This window comes from Felis catus, chromosome F1, assembly GCF_018350175.1.
Source record: "Felis catus isolate Fca126 chromosome F1, F.catus_Fca126_mat1.0, whole genome shotgun sequence".
Lineage (NCBI taxonomy): Eukaryota > Metazoa > Chordata > Mammalia > Carnivora > Felidae > Felis > Felis catus.
In genome coordinates, this window is record NC_058384.1 from 67,451,120 (window position 1) to 67,467,067 (window position 15,948).

The 15,948-nt window shown below is 53.6% G+C and overlaps 2 protein-coding genes across 8 annotated transcripts in view; one reads left to right on the forward strand and one right to left on the reverse strand.

The window, feature by feature from the left end:
- ARHGEF2 (Rho/Rac guanine nucleotide exchange factor 2) overlaps positions 1-2,479 on the forward strand; it is a 45,494-nt gene extending 43,015 nt beyond the window's left edge. For 5 of the 7 annotated variants that reach the window (XM_023247171.2, XM_023247177.2, XM_023247180.2 and 2 more), the window contains 2 exons: positions 138-321; positions 1,329-2,479. In XM_023247171.2, coding sequence (XP_023102939.2) covers positions 138-321; positions 1,329-1,402 — 258 coding nt within the window. In that variant the 3' untranslated portion in view covers positions 1,403-2,479. The remainder of the gene's footprint in view (positions 1-137; positions 322-1,328) is intronic. The other 2 variants (XM_023247172.2, XM_023247179.2) reach the window with 1 other exon arrangement.
- A 1,547-nt stretch (positions 2,480-4,026) lies between these two features.
- On the reverse strand, positions 4,027-6,661 carry RXFP4 (relaxin family peptide/INSL5 receptor 4; the record flags this gene model as incomplete). Its single annotated transcript, XM_045048941.1, is given in 5 exon segments — positions 4,027-6,320; positions 6,323-6,394; positions 6,397-6,450; positions 6,453-6,520; positions 6,522-6,661. Coding segments are annotated over 5 exon segments (690 nt in total), but the record flags the coding sequence as incomplete, so codon positions are not given.
- Between the last annotated feature and the right edge of the window lie 9,287 nt (positions 6,662-15,948).

Below are 15,948 nucleotides of genomic sequence, written 5' to 3' on the forward strand. Positions count from 1 at the left end.
TCTGGGCGGCTGGGATAGGCAGTGGGGCACAGAACTGGGGGGCTGGGACGGGCGGTCAGGGGCACAAGGCGCTCAGCGGTGCTGCCCTGGCTGAGCTCATTCCTCGGCCTGCTGCCTTTCCTGCCGGCCCGTCACAGCCCAGCCGAGGCCACGACCGCCTGGATTTGTCTGTGACCATTCGCTCTATCCATCGACCCTTTGAGGACCGAGAGAGGCAGGAGCTGGGCAGCCCCGAGGAGCGGCTGCAGGACAGCAGTGACCCCGACACGGGCAGCGAGGAGGAGGGGGGCAGCCGCCTGTCCCCTCCCCATAGTCCGCGAGGTGAGGCGCAGAAAGGAAGTGGGGTGCCGCCCTTGGCTGTGTGTCCTGGGGACATTTGAGGTGACCCCTAGTTAACCTCCCAGGGCTATGGTGACTCCTGGGAGGGGCACAGAGGACACACCTGCAGCCTCTTCTGATGGTGAGCGGGTGGCGGAGCTCTAGGAAGCAAATGTAGGAGCCTCTGTCTCCTCCAGTGAGTGTGATCTCAGCCTCTTCAAGTAGAAATAGGTTTCTAAGAAAAAAAAAAAAAATTCTAAGACCTTCCAAGTTCTCATAGTTTGTTCAGGAAATACAAAATAACCAAAAGCTAGTGTGCCTTTATGTAACCATCTTAAAATATTTTGTATCTTATTTGTTTATTTGTTTTTAGTTTTATTTATTTTGAGAGTGAGAGAGATGTGGGCTGGAGGGGGGGGGGGGGAGAGACTCCAAGCAGGCTCTGCATTGTCAGCACAGAGCCTGATGTGGGGCTTGAACCCACAAACTGTGAGATCATGACTTGAGCCAAAACCAAGAGTCAGATGCTTAACTGAACCCCCTGCCCCCGGAACCCCATTTAAGATTTTATTTTTAAATGATCTCTGCACCCAGCGTGGGGCCACTTGAACTCACACCCCTGAGATCGAGTCCCATGCTCCACTACTCAGCCAGCCAGGCGCCCTTATTTGTTTATCTTATTTTATTTTTAATTTTAGAGAGACAGAGGACGAGCAGGGGAGGAGCAGAGAGAGAGAGGGAGAGAGAGGGTCCCAAGCCGGCTCCACGCTGTCATTGGCAGAGGCCAATGTGGGGCAAAAGCTAGTCGGATGCTCAACCGACTGAGCCACCCAGGCGCCCCAGAATATTTTGTATTTTATTGGCCAAGCCGTATCCTCCTATCCTCAGGAAGGGAAGCAGCACACAGGTGTGGAAACATTACTTTGCTGACATGGGGCGGCGTCAGTGTAGGGGTGCAGCTGCTCGCAGAGCGGGTGCCCTCTCACTAACGCTGCCCCGTCCCCCTTTAGACTTCACCCGAATGCAGGACATCCCGGAAGAGACAGAGACTCGCGACGGGGAGCCTATGGCTTCAGAGAGCTAAGGGGGCCCCTCCCCCGTCCTGTGCCCCCATGAAGAACACACCGAGGGAGGCAAACTCTGGGGACTCCAATCCGCCAATGATGAGGGAACATTAGAACTGCTGATTGTCCTTGCCAGCTCTTGGGCTCCTTGGACACCTGGGGCCGCTTGGGAAGCTGGAGGAATTGGGCCGCAGTGCCCCCTGGTGGCATCCAGAAGCTACACCACAGATGCCAGTTTTTCATGCCTTCTTCCCTCTACTTTAGGAAAATTTATTTATTTATTGTTTATTAGTGACGCAGGGAGTGGGGAGATTTAGAGCACCAGGGACATGGGAACCAAGCCATAGGGATCAGGGGGCCTTGTCCTGTAACACTACTGGGGTTTATTCAGGCTTAACCGTGCCGCTGCTGGGTTCTAACCCTGACGCCCCTCCTGGGCAACACCGTCTGTGAGGAGAGGCTGCACCGCAGGACCCTGCTGCCCCCCCCCGCCCCAAGAGGGGCTGTGGGCAGGGCCACGCCCCTCTCCCTCCCCCTCAGCCTCGCACTGCTCTTCTCCCTTGTCCATCCTCCCCGGGAGCCCCAGGGAGACCGCCTGGCTTCCGGAGCTGATGGAGGAGGGGCTGAGGTGGCCCTAACGGCTTTGTTGGGGGGGTGAGGGGAAAACCCACGGGACCAGAATGTTTTTTTGTTGTCGTTGTTTTCTTTTTTGTACCAAAGCCAACTGCACGTGTTTTCTATTTTTAAGAGATGATTTTAGGCAATTAGAAACCACAGCCTTCTATCTCCGATTATCAGAAGAGCTTGAGGGGTGGGGGGACCATATCCTCATCTACAGTAATGGGGGACCTATTCTGACCTCTTCTCCAGCCGTTTGGGAAAAATGTTCTAGGGTGAGTTGGGAAATCTCCGTGAAGCCTGACCTCATCCCCACCTCAGCAACCGGGACTGAAACCTCAGTGTGAATTTTGGGGATTTTTCAGTGGACCCCCAGTGCCCACCAGCCCCAGCCATTTTCTGCCAATTTGATTGTTAAAAAAAGAAAAAAGAAAAAAAAAGATAAAGCAGGGAAAATTAAAGACCTGGAACCCCACAAAGTGCTGTCTCTAGGTGTCTTCTGCCCCCCTCTTCCCCTGCCCCGGGGCACTGCTGGGGGTGGGGGGAGGGGCAGGCACCAGCTCCTTCCCCCCCCAACCCCCGAAGGGGCCTTTCCTCTCACAGGAAGTGGGCGTCTCACTGAAGACAGGCCACTGACAGGAGAAGCTGCCCCAGCCCGTTTTGTCATCGTGGATGTCCCCAAGCAGCAGGGTGGGGTGAGGGGCACTTGGGTTCTGGTGAAGCACCTGCCCTCCCCCCCCCCCCCCGCCCCCTTTGTGTGTCCTGCTCAGAAATGACGTCAGCCTGTTGCCCCCACGCCTCCCTTCCGGACACAGTTCCTGTCGGCCTGTCCCTAGAGTCACTGTGCCCCAGTTCTGTGTTGTGTCACAGCCCCCGCGCGACCTCTTCCAGAGGCAGCGAGAGATTACGTCGGTTTCAGTTCTCGGTTTCGGTTAATTTTACTTCCTGTTTCTGGTCAGTACCTGGGGTGGTGGTGGGGAGGAGGGAGGGCGGCCGGTGGCCACGCGCTGGTGCGCACGCTCGCTGGTACTCGCGGGCACACGCACTGGTGGTACCCTGGCTGGCACAGCGGAAGGCCTCCACTGAGGAGAGGACCTGAAATCAGCTGGGGGGCCGGCTTGGGGCTGCACCTCTGTCCTGGACGTCTGGCCCGCGGCATCTGGCCTTTGGCAGGTGCTGTCTCCGCTGTTCTGGGACCTGAGGTGGGCAGGTGCCCAAGGGAAGGTTGCCCGGCCCTCCACTTCCCCCCTGAGCACCGGCTTCTAGTGTGCTGCCTCCTTGGCTGAGGGCTGGGTCCCAAACCTGTTAGGGGCCAGCATTGAGGTGTGTGTGGGGGGGTGGTGATAGTGCTCAGGCCAAGAGAGGGCAGTGCGGGCTCCTCCAATGTCACACAGCCAGTGAGGGATGCTCGTCAGGGGGAAGGGGAGACCTGGAGCCCCAGAGCCCAGGGTGGACGTGGGGAAGCCCATGGCTCATGAGGACAGCACTGGTGTATTCCCAGCAGCACTGGCCCTCTGCCACCTCTTGGCCCTGAGACCTGATGTCCACCCCTCTCCGACCTGGCTGCTCCCGTAGATGAGTCTTGCAGCCTTCCGGGTTCTGCCCGCGGTGCCCTCCCTAAGCCCTTCTTCTGGAACACAGTCAGCGTCTGTCCTCCCCACGGCAGGTTCAAAGCTCTCTGGCCGCTTACCGCAGGGAGCCAGGGCCCAGCTTCTCACCAGTGCCTGCCTTCCACTGCATGGAGTGCCCAACTGACGAGCGGGCCCTCCTCACTGCCCCTCCCCTGCCTTTCCCACCCCTCTCCTCTCCAAGGTTAGATGCACATGGTCCCTCATCTCCGACTTGGGCCTGTTTAATTCAGTATTTACCAGGGCACCTGGGTGGTGCAGTCGGCTTACCGTCCAGCTTTGGCTCAGGTCATGATCTCGTGGTTCCTGGGTTCAGGCCCTGCGTCCGGCTCTGTACTGATGGCTCAGAGCCTGGAACCTATTTTAGATTCTGTGTCTCCCCCCTCTTTGCACCCCTCCTCCATTCGCATTCTTTCTCTCTCTCTTAAAAACAACCATTAAAAGAAAAAGAATTCGGCAAGGTGCATGCTCTCTAAAAAAAAAAACAAAACCAAAACTAAAGAGAATAATAAACTCAGTATTTACCTCCAGGCCCCGTTAGCACAGATGCCCCCTGGGAGCCAATATCCCAGCAAAGCCATCAGAGGAGCTGCAGGGGTGGCGAGAGGGGAGGATTTTCCATCCTGAATTGACTGGGAACAGGATTTCCTATCCTGACAGACGTGAACCAGTTTAAACATCAAAAGGAGGAAACTAAACAGCAAGCAGCTAATTAAATGTCGTTAACATGGCTTAATGTCCTGCTGTCGCTCTGGGTCCTTGGGAGACCAGAGTGCTCTCCCGTATCACTGCTGGGTCTCCATGGATATGGAAACCAGGGGCCAATCCTTCACTCAGTTCTTTTTTTTTTTTTTTTTTTTCCGATCTCTATTTTTCTGTTGCTCTATACTCACCACGGAGCTTGAACTCACGACCCTGAGATCAAGAGTCCTGGGCTCTTCCAACTGAGCCAGCCAGGCAGCTCTCTCAGTTCTTCATGTAAAACTTCCATTTCACTCCAGGGCATGTAAACGTTATCCCAAACCAGCCATCTCTGGGCGTGGCTCCCTGTCTCCCTGCTGCCACCTGTTCCTTCTTTTCCTCCTCTTCCTTCTCTCTGATTCCATTTTACATGAAGTGTAAGAACAATAGCCAACACACGACTTCAGGTACCGTTGAATCCTCACCACCCCACTTTACAGATGAGAAAACCAGTAGAGACAAGTCACTTCCCGAGGTCCCTCCGCTGCTCAGCGTCAGAGCTAGGATGTGATTCTGGGTGCTTTGATCCTCTGAGCTGCACACTTGGGACAGGAGGGAGGGACCCCCTCGTGAGCCTCTGACTCTGGCTCCCATTTCTCTGGGCGTACCTGCAGCCCCCTCTTCTCCCAATCCCTCCGCCATCTCTCTCCTCCCTATGCCCCACCCACATCCTTGCCTTCTCCCCACTTCTCCCTCCAAATCCTGGCTTAAGGATGGACACTCAGGGTGTTTACACTTGGGCCTGGGCTGATGCCAGAGACCAGCAGGACTCACGCAGGGCATCCCCCTGCCCGAGGACTCCGCTTTCTCAGCTGAGGTCTGCAGGCCCCAGGTTTCTCTGGGCACCACTGGGATGCTGTACGGTGGAGATGGCCAGGGGGAGGGCACTGTTGGCTCTGGCACCAGAGAGCAAGGGTACACCCTATTTGGGGTGAGGGTAGGGGTGTCGGGGAGGGCAGACAGAGGGAAACAGGTGCTGGTGTGTTGACCTCTGACCCCTTAGTCTAGGACCCTTGGGAATTTTCCTGAGAATGCTCACAAAAGGCAGAAACGGGGCAACTGAGCCAGAGGTGGACGCGTCCAGACAGTCGTGGATGATACAGGTTATTCAACCTTCCTCCTTCTCCTTGTCCTACCCATACCTCCAGGTGAGCAAAGACCTAAGCTCCCCCACGTGACCCCACATTCCACCACACCCAGAAGAGATCAGAGACTCCCAGAGGGTGCCGCAGCCCACGCCAGCTCTCCCTAGGGTGCAGGGTTCTGCCCCTGGCAGAGCCCAGAAAAGGAGGGTAGAGTGTTCAGCACCCTTCCCCCAGGTGTCCCTTTGTCCAAGTTGGTGGCCATGGTAGAAGGACCTCTCTCCTGGCAGAGTGCTCTCCACCGACCACCTGCCTGCGGTCTTTAGGGCCCCCAGTTCCAGCCGGCCCGGGCCCTAGGGTCACAGCCTTGCTCACAGATCCCTGAAGGCATCTTCCAGGGCCCATCAGGCTCCTGCCTCAGGACGGCACGGGGTTCAGGCAGCCGTTGCCGTGTGGTGACAGGGAAGACGGGGGTACGGATGGCGTAGACAGATGCTATCCCAGAGCACCAGATCAGACGTCACCAGCACTCCATGAGAGTGTCCAGGTGGTTGGGGAAGCGGCAGAGGAAGAAAGAGGCCTCCAGGGTAGGGACACAGTGGGCCACGCCCCTGCCACTCTGCCGTTGCCCAGCGACAGCAGCAGCAGGTGGTAGCCAGGGGACCCGGGGACCACGAAAGCCAGCACCCCCGGCCAGTACCTGCCGTGGCAGTGCAGCAGACAGACGGGTGCCCCACACCTCACCCTCGGCCCCCAAACAGTCGTGGGCACCGTCACCGGGACGGCCGCCATCCACACCGCCAGGGTGGCCGTGCAGGGCCAGGAAAGCGAGAGGCGGGTGCCTGGTCCGGCAGCCACGGCCACCATGCGCCGGGGGTGAGGGGGACGCTGGCGCAGACGTGGAGGACAGTGGCCTTCGGGGCCATCTTGCAGAGGGCACTTCGGGCCGGCGGAAGTCCAGGGCGGACTCAGGTGCCCAGAAGGGGAGAGTGAGGGCGGCCCCAGGCCTGCCAGGGCCAAGTTGAAGACAAAAGCGTCGGAAGGGGGCCGGGGGCTCGCCAGGCACAGCTCCCAGCACCCACAGCACCACCAGGTTTCCCTGCAAGCCGGCCGCCCCCACAGACCCATGGGTCGGGCCGACCGTGACCCTCAGGGCTAGGAACTGGCCTCGGGGCAGCGGGGCCGAGCTGCTGGGGTGCAGGCGCCTCCCTCAGGGCCTGAGCGGCCGCGAGCCACGCCCCCGCCACGCCCCCGCCGGGAGGGGGGAAGGGACAGGCTGCGCCCCACCCTCCGCCGGTCTTGGAGGGGCCACCGGATGGGAGCGCCGGCCGCCCGCCCGCCCCGGGAGGTGCGCGGGCCGATGTGCACCTGTGAGCGGTAAGGGCTCTACCGGGTAGAGAGGAGGGGGGACAAGGGGGAGTCAGCCACTGGGGAGGGCAGACCCAAGCCTCCGCGCAGGGCGAGGGCCAGGGGTACTCCGTCTGAGGGATGACAGGAGCCAAACTTGGAGCCCCCTCCTTTCCTGAACTGGCCCGGGGACCCCCTTCTCTGCAGAAAGAGCTGTCTTGGGGCCTGGGGGCAGGGGTGGGGTGGGCACGAGGGTACGGAATCCGGATGGTTCTGGAGTTCCAGGTCTGCTCCTCACTGGCTGTGTGACTTGGGGTAAGTTACTTCACTCTCCTGAGCCTCCGTTTCCTTGTTAGCATTTTCAGACAGAAGGTTCCGCTCCACAGGACTGGCGTGATTCAACGAGATAAAGCATGTCAGGAAGCACTTTGTAGATAGCTCTTTGTGTGAATGATTATTATTTCAAAGGAAAATTTGAGGTGTTCTGCTGGAAAGGAGCGGGGTACAGCACAGCTATCTGTTGTCACCATGCCCAGGGAAGAGCGCCAACTGAAACACGGGTCGGAATTCATTGCAGCAAGTGACCTTGAGGCTAAGGGCTGGGAGAGAAAGTGGGGGAGTCACAGCTTCCTGTTCATCGCCCCCTCCCGGAGCACAGCCTGTAGGGACCTGAGTGGCCCGCCCTCAGTGCTGCTCCTGAGTCTGAAGCTGTCCTGCCAGCCTGTCACCCCCTGCCGTTTTTCACCCTTTCCTGCTCTAGTCTGTGGAGTCAGAGGCCAGCGGGACCCCCACCCCCTCCTCCAATCCCCGAGCCCATGTCAGAGACGCGTGGGTCCTGAGATACACCCACACCCACACCTCATCCTGTCTCCCCATGATCTCAGTCCTAACTGGTAAAAATGCCTCACTGGGTCTTCCCCTTTTGCGCCCATACCCGTATCCTTTGCAAAATGTGCTGTGATGGGGAAAAAGAGAAGGTGGGAGGTGGGTAGATAAGAGAGGGCTTTCTTTCAGGCGTTCCAAAACATTCAACACCTTCCTGCCCTCTGCCAGCTAATTAAGATGCTTGAACTCCAATTCCCTTGGAGTGCTGGGGAGGAGAAGGGCCCTTCTGGAACACCAACCAGCAGTGGGTGTGATGAACCTCCAGGAGAGACCCAGACTGGGTGCCAGCATGTTTGGGTCATTCAGCAAGGGGTGGGTATGGAGTGGATGGTAGAAGGGACAGACTGAGCCCAAGTTCAGGTGAGCCCACAGGCCACCTGCTGGCCTTAGGGACTGTTCCTGGGTGCCTCTGTGCCAGTCCCTCTCTGTGTCAGGGCCATGTTTATTCTTCCAGCCACCCAGCAGCACGATGACTGGCCGTGAACTGGTCAGTGCATTGGACTTCCTTTTCTCTTTGATGGAGAACAGAAGTGGGTCAGAATTCCAGGGTTCTGCTACCCATTTTTAAAAATATTTTTGTTATTTTTAAGATTTTATTTCTTTTTGAGAGAGAGACTGCGAGAACAGGGGAGGGACAGAGAGAGAGGGAGACCGAGGATCCCAAGCAGGCTCCACGCCGTCAGCACAGAGCCCCACGTGGGGTTCAAACTCATGAACCGCGAGATCATGACCTGAACCGAAGTCTGAGGCTTAACCGACTGAGCCACCCAGGCGTCCCTGAAATATCTGGTCCTCTGATCGTTTGTCCTTTATTCATTTCTAATCAGTCCTTTCCTTGTTCTGACAATAGCAGCACCCGTGGTCACAAAGAGAGGTGATGCCACCAGCTGGCTCATCTAAGAACTTCACTTTGGATCCTTTTTTTTATTTTGTTAGTTCATGTGTTCATTCATTCATTCATTCATTCACTGTCCACAGCATTTCTTGAACCCTTATTATGTGTCAGGCCCTGTGCTAGATGCAGAGACAAAAAAAAGAAATATATGGTCTTCTCATATATTTTCTGAGATGGTTGGGATCGCTAAGATCATCTAATTCAACTTCTCTTTTAATAAGGAGAGAAAGTCAGTTAAGCATCCGACTCTTGATCTCGGCTTAGGTCCTGATCTCACCGTTCCTGAGTCTGAGCCCCGAGTCAGGCTCTGCGCTGACAGAGGCCTGCTTGGGATTCTCTCTCCCTGTCTTTCTCTTCCCTTCCCCGCTCTCACTCTCTCTTTCTCAAAATAAAGAAACATTGTTTTTTTTAGTGTTTACTTAGTTTTGAGAGAGAGACACACACACAGAGTGTGAGTGGGTGAGGGGCAGAGAGAGGGAGACACAGAATCCGAATCAGGCTCCGGGCTCTGAGCTGTCAGCACAGAGCCCGATGCGAGGCTTGAACTCACAAACCGCGAGATGCTGACCTGAGTCGAAGTCGGATGCTCAACCGACTGAGCCACCAGGTACCTCACAAAATAAATAAACATTTAAAAAACAGTAAGGAGAGAAAGTGAGTTGCCCAAGGCCACCAGAGAAGTCGTGGCAGACTCAGGACGTGAGATGAAAGTCTCTTGACTTCTAGAATCTAGCGCTCTCCAAGACATCATGAAACCCTTTAGGCATTTCTTTCCCCCTATAATCTCTACCCCCTTCTGAAGGGCCCCAAGCGCCAGGCCCTGCCCTTGGGACACTCGTAGTCTTCAAGGGAGACAGCACCAGGATGTGGATGGATGGACAATAGCCAACTCCTCTCCAGACGGTCTTTGTACACAACCGCTGGGAGACGGGAGGACCCGGATCCCATGAAAGGATTTCGTTATTCCTCGCGTTCCTATTATCCTCTGAAGTCAGGCTTTACCAGCCGGTTTTCTATCTCAGTTGGAGTCCCACGACATGCAGTGGTAGATTATGGCATCTGCCTTACATAAGAAGGACTTCTAGGGACTGGGCCTGCCCCTCAGTCACCAGCTTTAGCCCACACGTCTCTCCAGCCCCACACCCCTGCGCGTGCACTCCCAAATCTTGGTAAAGGGGAACGGGCGGCAGGAGGGACAGAACTACTCCCCACCGCCCAGGCCCCCAGAGCAGGAGAAGGGAGCTTTGCATTTGCACTTGTGGTAGAGACAGATGTTCCAGATGCTCCGGGGATGACAGATGGTAGGAGCAGGACACCTGACCCTAACCCAGAACCCCCCCCTCATGTCACCCCCCGCCAACCACCTTGCCACACCTCCCCACGTCTGCAGAGACTCACTGCAGTTTCAGTAAGGGGCACGGGAAGCTTCAAGGTTCGTGGGCAAGTTCCAGATCAATCTCTCTCTCTCAACTTTATATTTGGGAATAGTCTTAGACTTACAGAAAAATTGCAAAGGCAGAGATAGAGATCTGTCTTTCATTGTCCACATTAAAATGAAACTGGCAGAGCATCAAAAATAAAAATAAAAATCTTAGGGATAAATTTGACTAAAGACGTGCAATCCTGGTACACTGAAAACTACGAAATGCTGCCATGAGAAATTAAAGAAGACCTAAATAGGGGTGTCTGGCTGGCTCAGTTGGTAGAGCAGTTGACTCTTGATCATGAGTCATGAGTTTGAGCCCCACTTTGGGTGCAGAGATTACTTAAGGAAAAGGAAGGAAGGAAGGAAGGAAGGAAGGAAGGAAGGAAGGAAGGAAGACCTAAATAAATGGAGCGGTATAAATGAGTTCATGTGCTGCAAGACTCAGCGAGATATCACTTCTCCTTATAATTGGTATGTAGATTTAATGCAATTCTAATAAAAACTCTAGCAGGCCTTTTTAAAAATAGAAATTGACAAGCAGATTCTGAAATTCATATGGAAACACAAAGAGCCAAACGATTTTGTAGAATCGCCAAAACAGTTTTGCAAAAAGGTAAAGTTGGTCTACTCAAACTATAGCAACAGTAGTCAAGACGGTGTGGTACCGGCAAAAGGACAAACATCAGTGCGGCAGAACCCAGAGTCCTGAAATAGACCCACACGCTTATGGCCAGTTGGATTTTGACAAAGGTGCAAAGAAAAGTCATTGAAGAATGCACAGTCTTTTCAACAAATGGTTGAATATCCACATTAAAAAAAAAAAGAGTGTGCACAAGAGACCTCCAATCCCTACCTCACACCACGCACGAAAATGAACTCAGAGGATCATAGATCCAAATGTAAAACCTAAAACCCCAAAACTTCTACCAGAAAACAAAGGAGAAAATTTGTGGCCTTAGGTCGGGCAAAGATTTCTAAGATACATCAAAAACATTATCTACAAAAGCAAAAACTGATAAATTGGACTTCATCGAAATTAAGAACTTCTGCTCTTTGAGGAACACTGTGAAGAAAATGAAAAGCCAAGCCACAGACTGAAAGAAAACATTTGCAGACCAGAGATCTGATAAAGGATGTATCTAGAATACCTAAAGAGCTCTTGGGGCTAAGCCCGGGTGGCTTAGTAGGTTAAGCGGCTGACTTTGGCTCAGGTCGTGATCTCATGGTTTGTGCTGTCAGCACAGAGCCTGCTTCAGGTCCCTGTCCCCATTTCTCTCTGCCTCTCCCCTTCCCCCCTTTCTCTCACAGATAAAAAAATTAACATTAACAAATTTCAATAATAAGAAAACAACTTTATTTTTCAAATGGGCAAAGGATTTGAGCAGACACTTCATCAAAGATGATGTGGGGATACCAAAGAGGCACTGAGAAGCTGCTGGACAGCATCGGCCATTAGGGAAATGCAAACTCAAACCACGATGAGCTATAACGCATCCCTCGGAGGATGTCTAAGATGAAAAACTGCCCACAGCAAGTGCTAGCAAGGAAGTGGCGGGAACGTAAAATGATATAATCACTTCGCAAAACAACTCAAGGGTTTCTTGGGGCGTCTGGGTGGCTCAGTTGGTTGAGTGTCCCACTTCGGCTCGGGTCACGATCTTGTGGTTCGTGAGTTCGAGCCCAAACCAAGTCGGTGTTTTCTTAAAAAGTTAAATATATGCTTCATATGTCCTAGGCATCTCGCTCCCAGGCACTTACGCTGAGAAATCAGGGTATCCGTTCACATGAAGACTTGTACACCAACGTTCACGGACACTTCATTTGACGTAGCTTCACGCGGACAACAAGTCAAATGGATGAGCTGCTTACGCATCAGGTGAATGGGAAGCCAATAGTGGTAAGTGCCACTCGGGGTGCCAGCCAACACCGAAGCAGGGTGCGTCCTTGTGCGCAAGGACAGCACGGAGGAAAGAGTCCTGGTGGCCGCCAGGCCGGGGCTGCGGTCCCTCCCCAGCATCTCCACTGTTCCCTTAGCACCACTGCCCCGCCCGCCCCGCCCACCCCGCCGCCAGGTCCTGCCCGCGCAGCCTCCAGGCTTTGCAGTGTGTTCCTCCTCACGGTGCAGACTCCACTTGCTCTGGGCGAGGCTCGCCCTCGTGTCCCCCCTGGGCTGCCCAGGGGCTCTGAGTACCTGCACCCCCCCCTCAGATCCGCCCCATGGGTCACTCCCTTCCTCCGGGGTTTTCCGCAGGCCTCCTTTACTGCAAAGAACAGAGACTACCCTGAGCTGCCTCCAGTGATGAAACACGTTCAAGGGGAAGGATGATGTTGGTTAGGCCAGGATGCTTGAAAACCCTCACCCTTGCCCCACCGGTCCTCACCTCCGCTTTCCTTCCTTTGCTGCAGCAGGCAGCACGGAAGAGTAGAGCCAGGGGCGCCCAGCGGGCTCAGGGTACAGCATGCGGCACTTAACCTCAGGGTAGTGAGTTCGAGCCCCGTGCTCCTCGTGGAGCCCAGTTAAAATAAAAAAGAAAGAGTAGGTCCAGAGGTGCGATTTTAGAGTTGGAGCGGACCCGACTGGACTCAGGGGAAATAACGGGAAGACGCCAGGGCCCTCAGGAAGCAATGTTTATTCTTTCACTTTTCATGTGGTTCCTGCTGCCGCATCTCTGCACGGACCAGTTCCTCTGCCTGGTCACAGCCCAACGCAGTCCCCTGCGCCCTGACACAGCACAAGTGACAGCCTTTCACAACCACAGTTCTCTGGGTCCAAAAATCCTCGGGAAAGACTGTCTTCTCTTTCCTTATTAAAAAAAACAAAAAAATTTTAGGGGCACCTGGGTGGCTCAGTGGGTTGAGCCTCGGACTTTGGCTCAGGTCACGACCTCGCGGTTCATGGGTTGAGCCCCGCGTCGGGCTCTGTGCCGACAGCTCAGAGCCTGGAGCCTGCTTCGGATTCTGGGTCTCCCTCTCTCTCTGCCCCTCCCGGGCTTGCACCTTGTCTCTCTCTCTCTCATAAATAGACGTTAAAATTAAAAAAAAAACAAACCATTTTTAAGGGGCGCCCGGGTGGCTCAGTCGGTTGAGCATGTCTGACTTCCACTCAGGTCATGATCTCATGGCTTTGTGAGTTCAAGTCCTGCATCGGGCTTCATGCTGATGGTGCAGAGCCTGCTTGGGATTCTCTCTCTCTCCCTCTCTCTCTGCCCCTCCCCCGCTCACACCTTGTCTCTCTCTCTCTCTCTCTCTCTCATAAATAAATAAACTTCGGAAAATTAAAAAAAAAAGCTTTTAAAAAAAGTTTATTTATTGAGAGAGAGTGCACTCTGCCAGCGCAGAGCCTGATGCGGGTGAGATTGTGACCCAAGCCAAGATCAAGAGTTGTAAGCCTAACCAGCTAAGCCACCCAAGTGCCCCCCCCCCCACTAAACCAAGAATGTTCTTTAAAAACAAGAGTATTCTTATGTAACCTCAGTAGGATGATCAAAATCAACAAAGTAACAATGCTACAATATTATCTAGTCTAGAAACCTCACTGAGATGCTGCTAAATGTCCCCTGTAACATCTTTTATAACAAAAGAAATCTCAGACGTGAGTAACATTCAGTTCTCATCTCCTTGCAGTCGCCTTGAATCGGGAACAGTTCCTTAGGTTTTGTATTTCATGACATTTTTAAATGTTACATATTTTTAAAGAGTCAAAGTTATTTGTGTAACATCCCTTGGTTTCGGTTTGTCTGATATTTCCCACGATTAGGCTCATGTATTTTTAAGGAGTAAAGTTTAGTTGTATAACGTTTCTCAACTTGGGTTTGTCTACTATTTCCTTATGCTTGGACTCGGGCTATAACATTTTTGGCACTGTGTTCATTTAAGAGTATCCCTCAGGAGGTGCGTGCCACCTGTCGCTGGTGACGGAAGTTAACATCTTCCATCACCGAGTTAAGGTGGTATCTGTGAGGTTTCTCCACTAGGAAGGTACCATTCTCCCCCTACCCTTTTTTAAAGTTTATTTATTTATTTTGAGAGAAAGAGAGAAAGAGAAAGGGAGAGAGAGAGAGCAGGGGAAGGGCAGAGAGAGAGGGAGACAGAGAGTTCTAGGCAAGCTCCAGGCTCCGAGCTGTCAGTACAGAGCCCAGTGCGGGGCTCGAACTCGCGAACCGGAACATCAGGATCTGAGGCGAGACCAAGACTGGGATGCTTGACGGACTGAGCCACCCAGGTGCCCCCGAGTTCTTCCTTTTGTAACTAATAAATAAATGTCTTGTGAGGAGCTGCTCTGCGACCATGTGACTGTCCCGTTACTCCTCTTTGACCCACTATCTTTAGGATCCATTGCTGATTCCTGCCTGCATCACTTATCACTAAAATAGCTGCCAAACGGTGGTTGTGAGGATGTTAAAGCCATAGCCTTTTCCTGATAGGTGTTATTTCTCTAGGACATTTAATCCTGTAAGACTTTGTTGCCCAGCAGGAACGCACGCCAGAATTTTGCCCATCCCCCGCTCTGCTGCTCAGGACTCTGAGGAGACCTGCATCTGAGAAGGACCGTTATAGATTACGGATCACCTCCAAGCCCACTGGTTGTAACCCTGGGAAAGGTCACGATCTGGTGGGGCAGTGCTGCACTGAGGTGTGTGTGATTAGCCGAGATGTCAGGGGTTTCCCTGCTTCCTCGGGCTCCCCCAGAAATCCACACTCGGTGGTCAGGAGCCTCGTTGTGGCCAATCAGTGCATTAGCTTCAGTCACAAATACTTAGTATGGCAAGGAATTCGGTGTGGACTAGAATTTGACGAGAAAAGGATTAATTTCCCTGGATCTGACCGTAAGTACTTTCAGAAGACAGGAATAAAGAGTTTTCTCTAACGGGATTACATAAGTGCACTTTTTCTCCCTGTGCCTTTTCAGCAGAGGACAAAATGTTGATCTCTTTTGGGACTGTGCTTTCCCTGAGGCTCTAAGGAATCATCAATACACTTTACTAACCTCCTATTTTGCTAAGGGGACCTCCAGAGCCCGACCCGGTCTCCCAGCTGGCCCTTGTCGCAGCTGACTTCGCAGTGGGAAGGGCTCACCCACTCCCGACGGCTCCACAGTCCCACCGAGGGGCGATTTACCCACATCCTTTCTGGCGGGGCGTGAGCCAGAGGCTCCCTGAGGCCAGCTCAGGTGCACAGCGGCGAGGGGACCCTGTAGTACTTTAAGCTACACTGGGGGAAACCTCTCAGCGGTCAAGGACACAGCACTAAGTACAGGCAGGCCTCACCGAGGCTAGATCTGGGGCTCTACAAGCCGCCTCGTCTTTTTTTTTTTTTTAAACAACCTTTTATTATTTTTTATTTTTTAAAATTTATTTTGAGAAAGTGAGAGCGAGTGAGTGAGCAGAAGGGCAGAGAGAGAGAGAGAGAGAGAGAGAGAGAGAGAGAATCCCAAGCAGGCTCTGCACTGTCAGCACAGAGCCTGAGGCAGGGCTCGAACCCACAAATCATGAGATCATGACCTAAGCCAAAGCCAAGAGTCAGATGCTCAACCCGCTGAGCCACCCAGGTGCCCCAAACCACCTCCTTTTGAACAGCTGCTCCATTCTTCTCTTTCTTGATGGATTTCCCTCGTAAGAAGGTGACAAAAATTACAAAGCTACTTTTAGAAGTGCTGGAAGAATTCCTCAATTGGAAATCCTTTTGTTTGGAGAAATTACTCCAAGTGTCGGAGGTAGAAGGTGGTGCCCCAAAGGCCAGGGGTGCACGTGCTGGAGAACTGGTGCTAGGCCACCATCATTCTTTCCTCCTTCCTGCTGCGGGGGAGGACCGGGCCCAGACTGCGAAATCCAGTTTGGCATCTTCCAAGTTTGGGCTGATCTACCTGCCCTGGACACAGGAAGGGGTCGGGGGCACCTGGGTGACTCAGCCGGCTCAGGTCATAATCATGTGGTTCGTGAGTTCA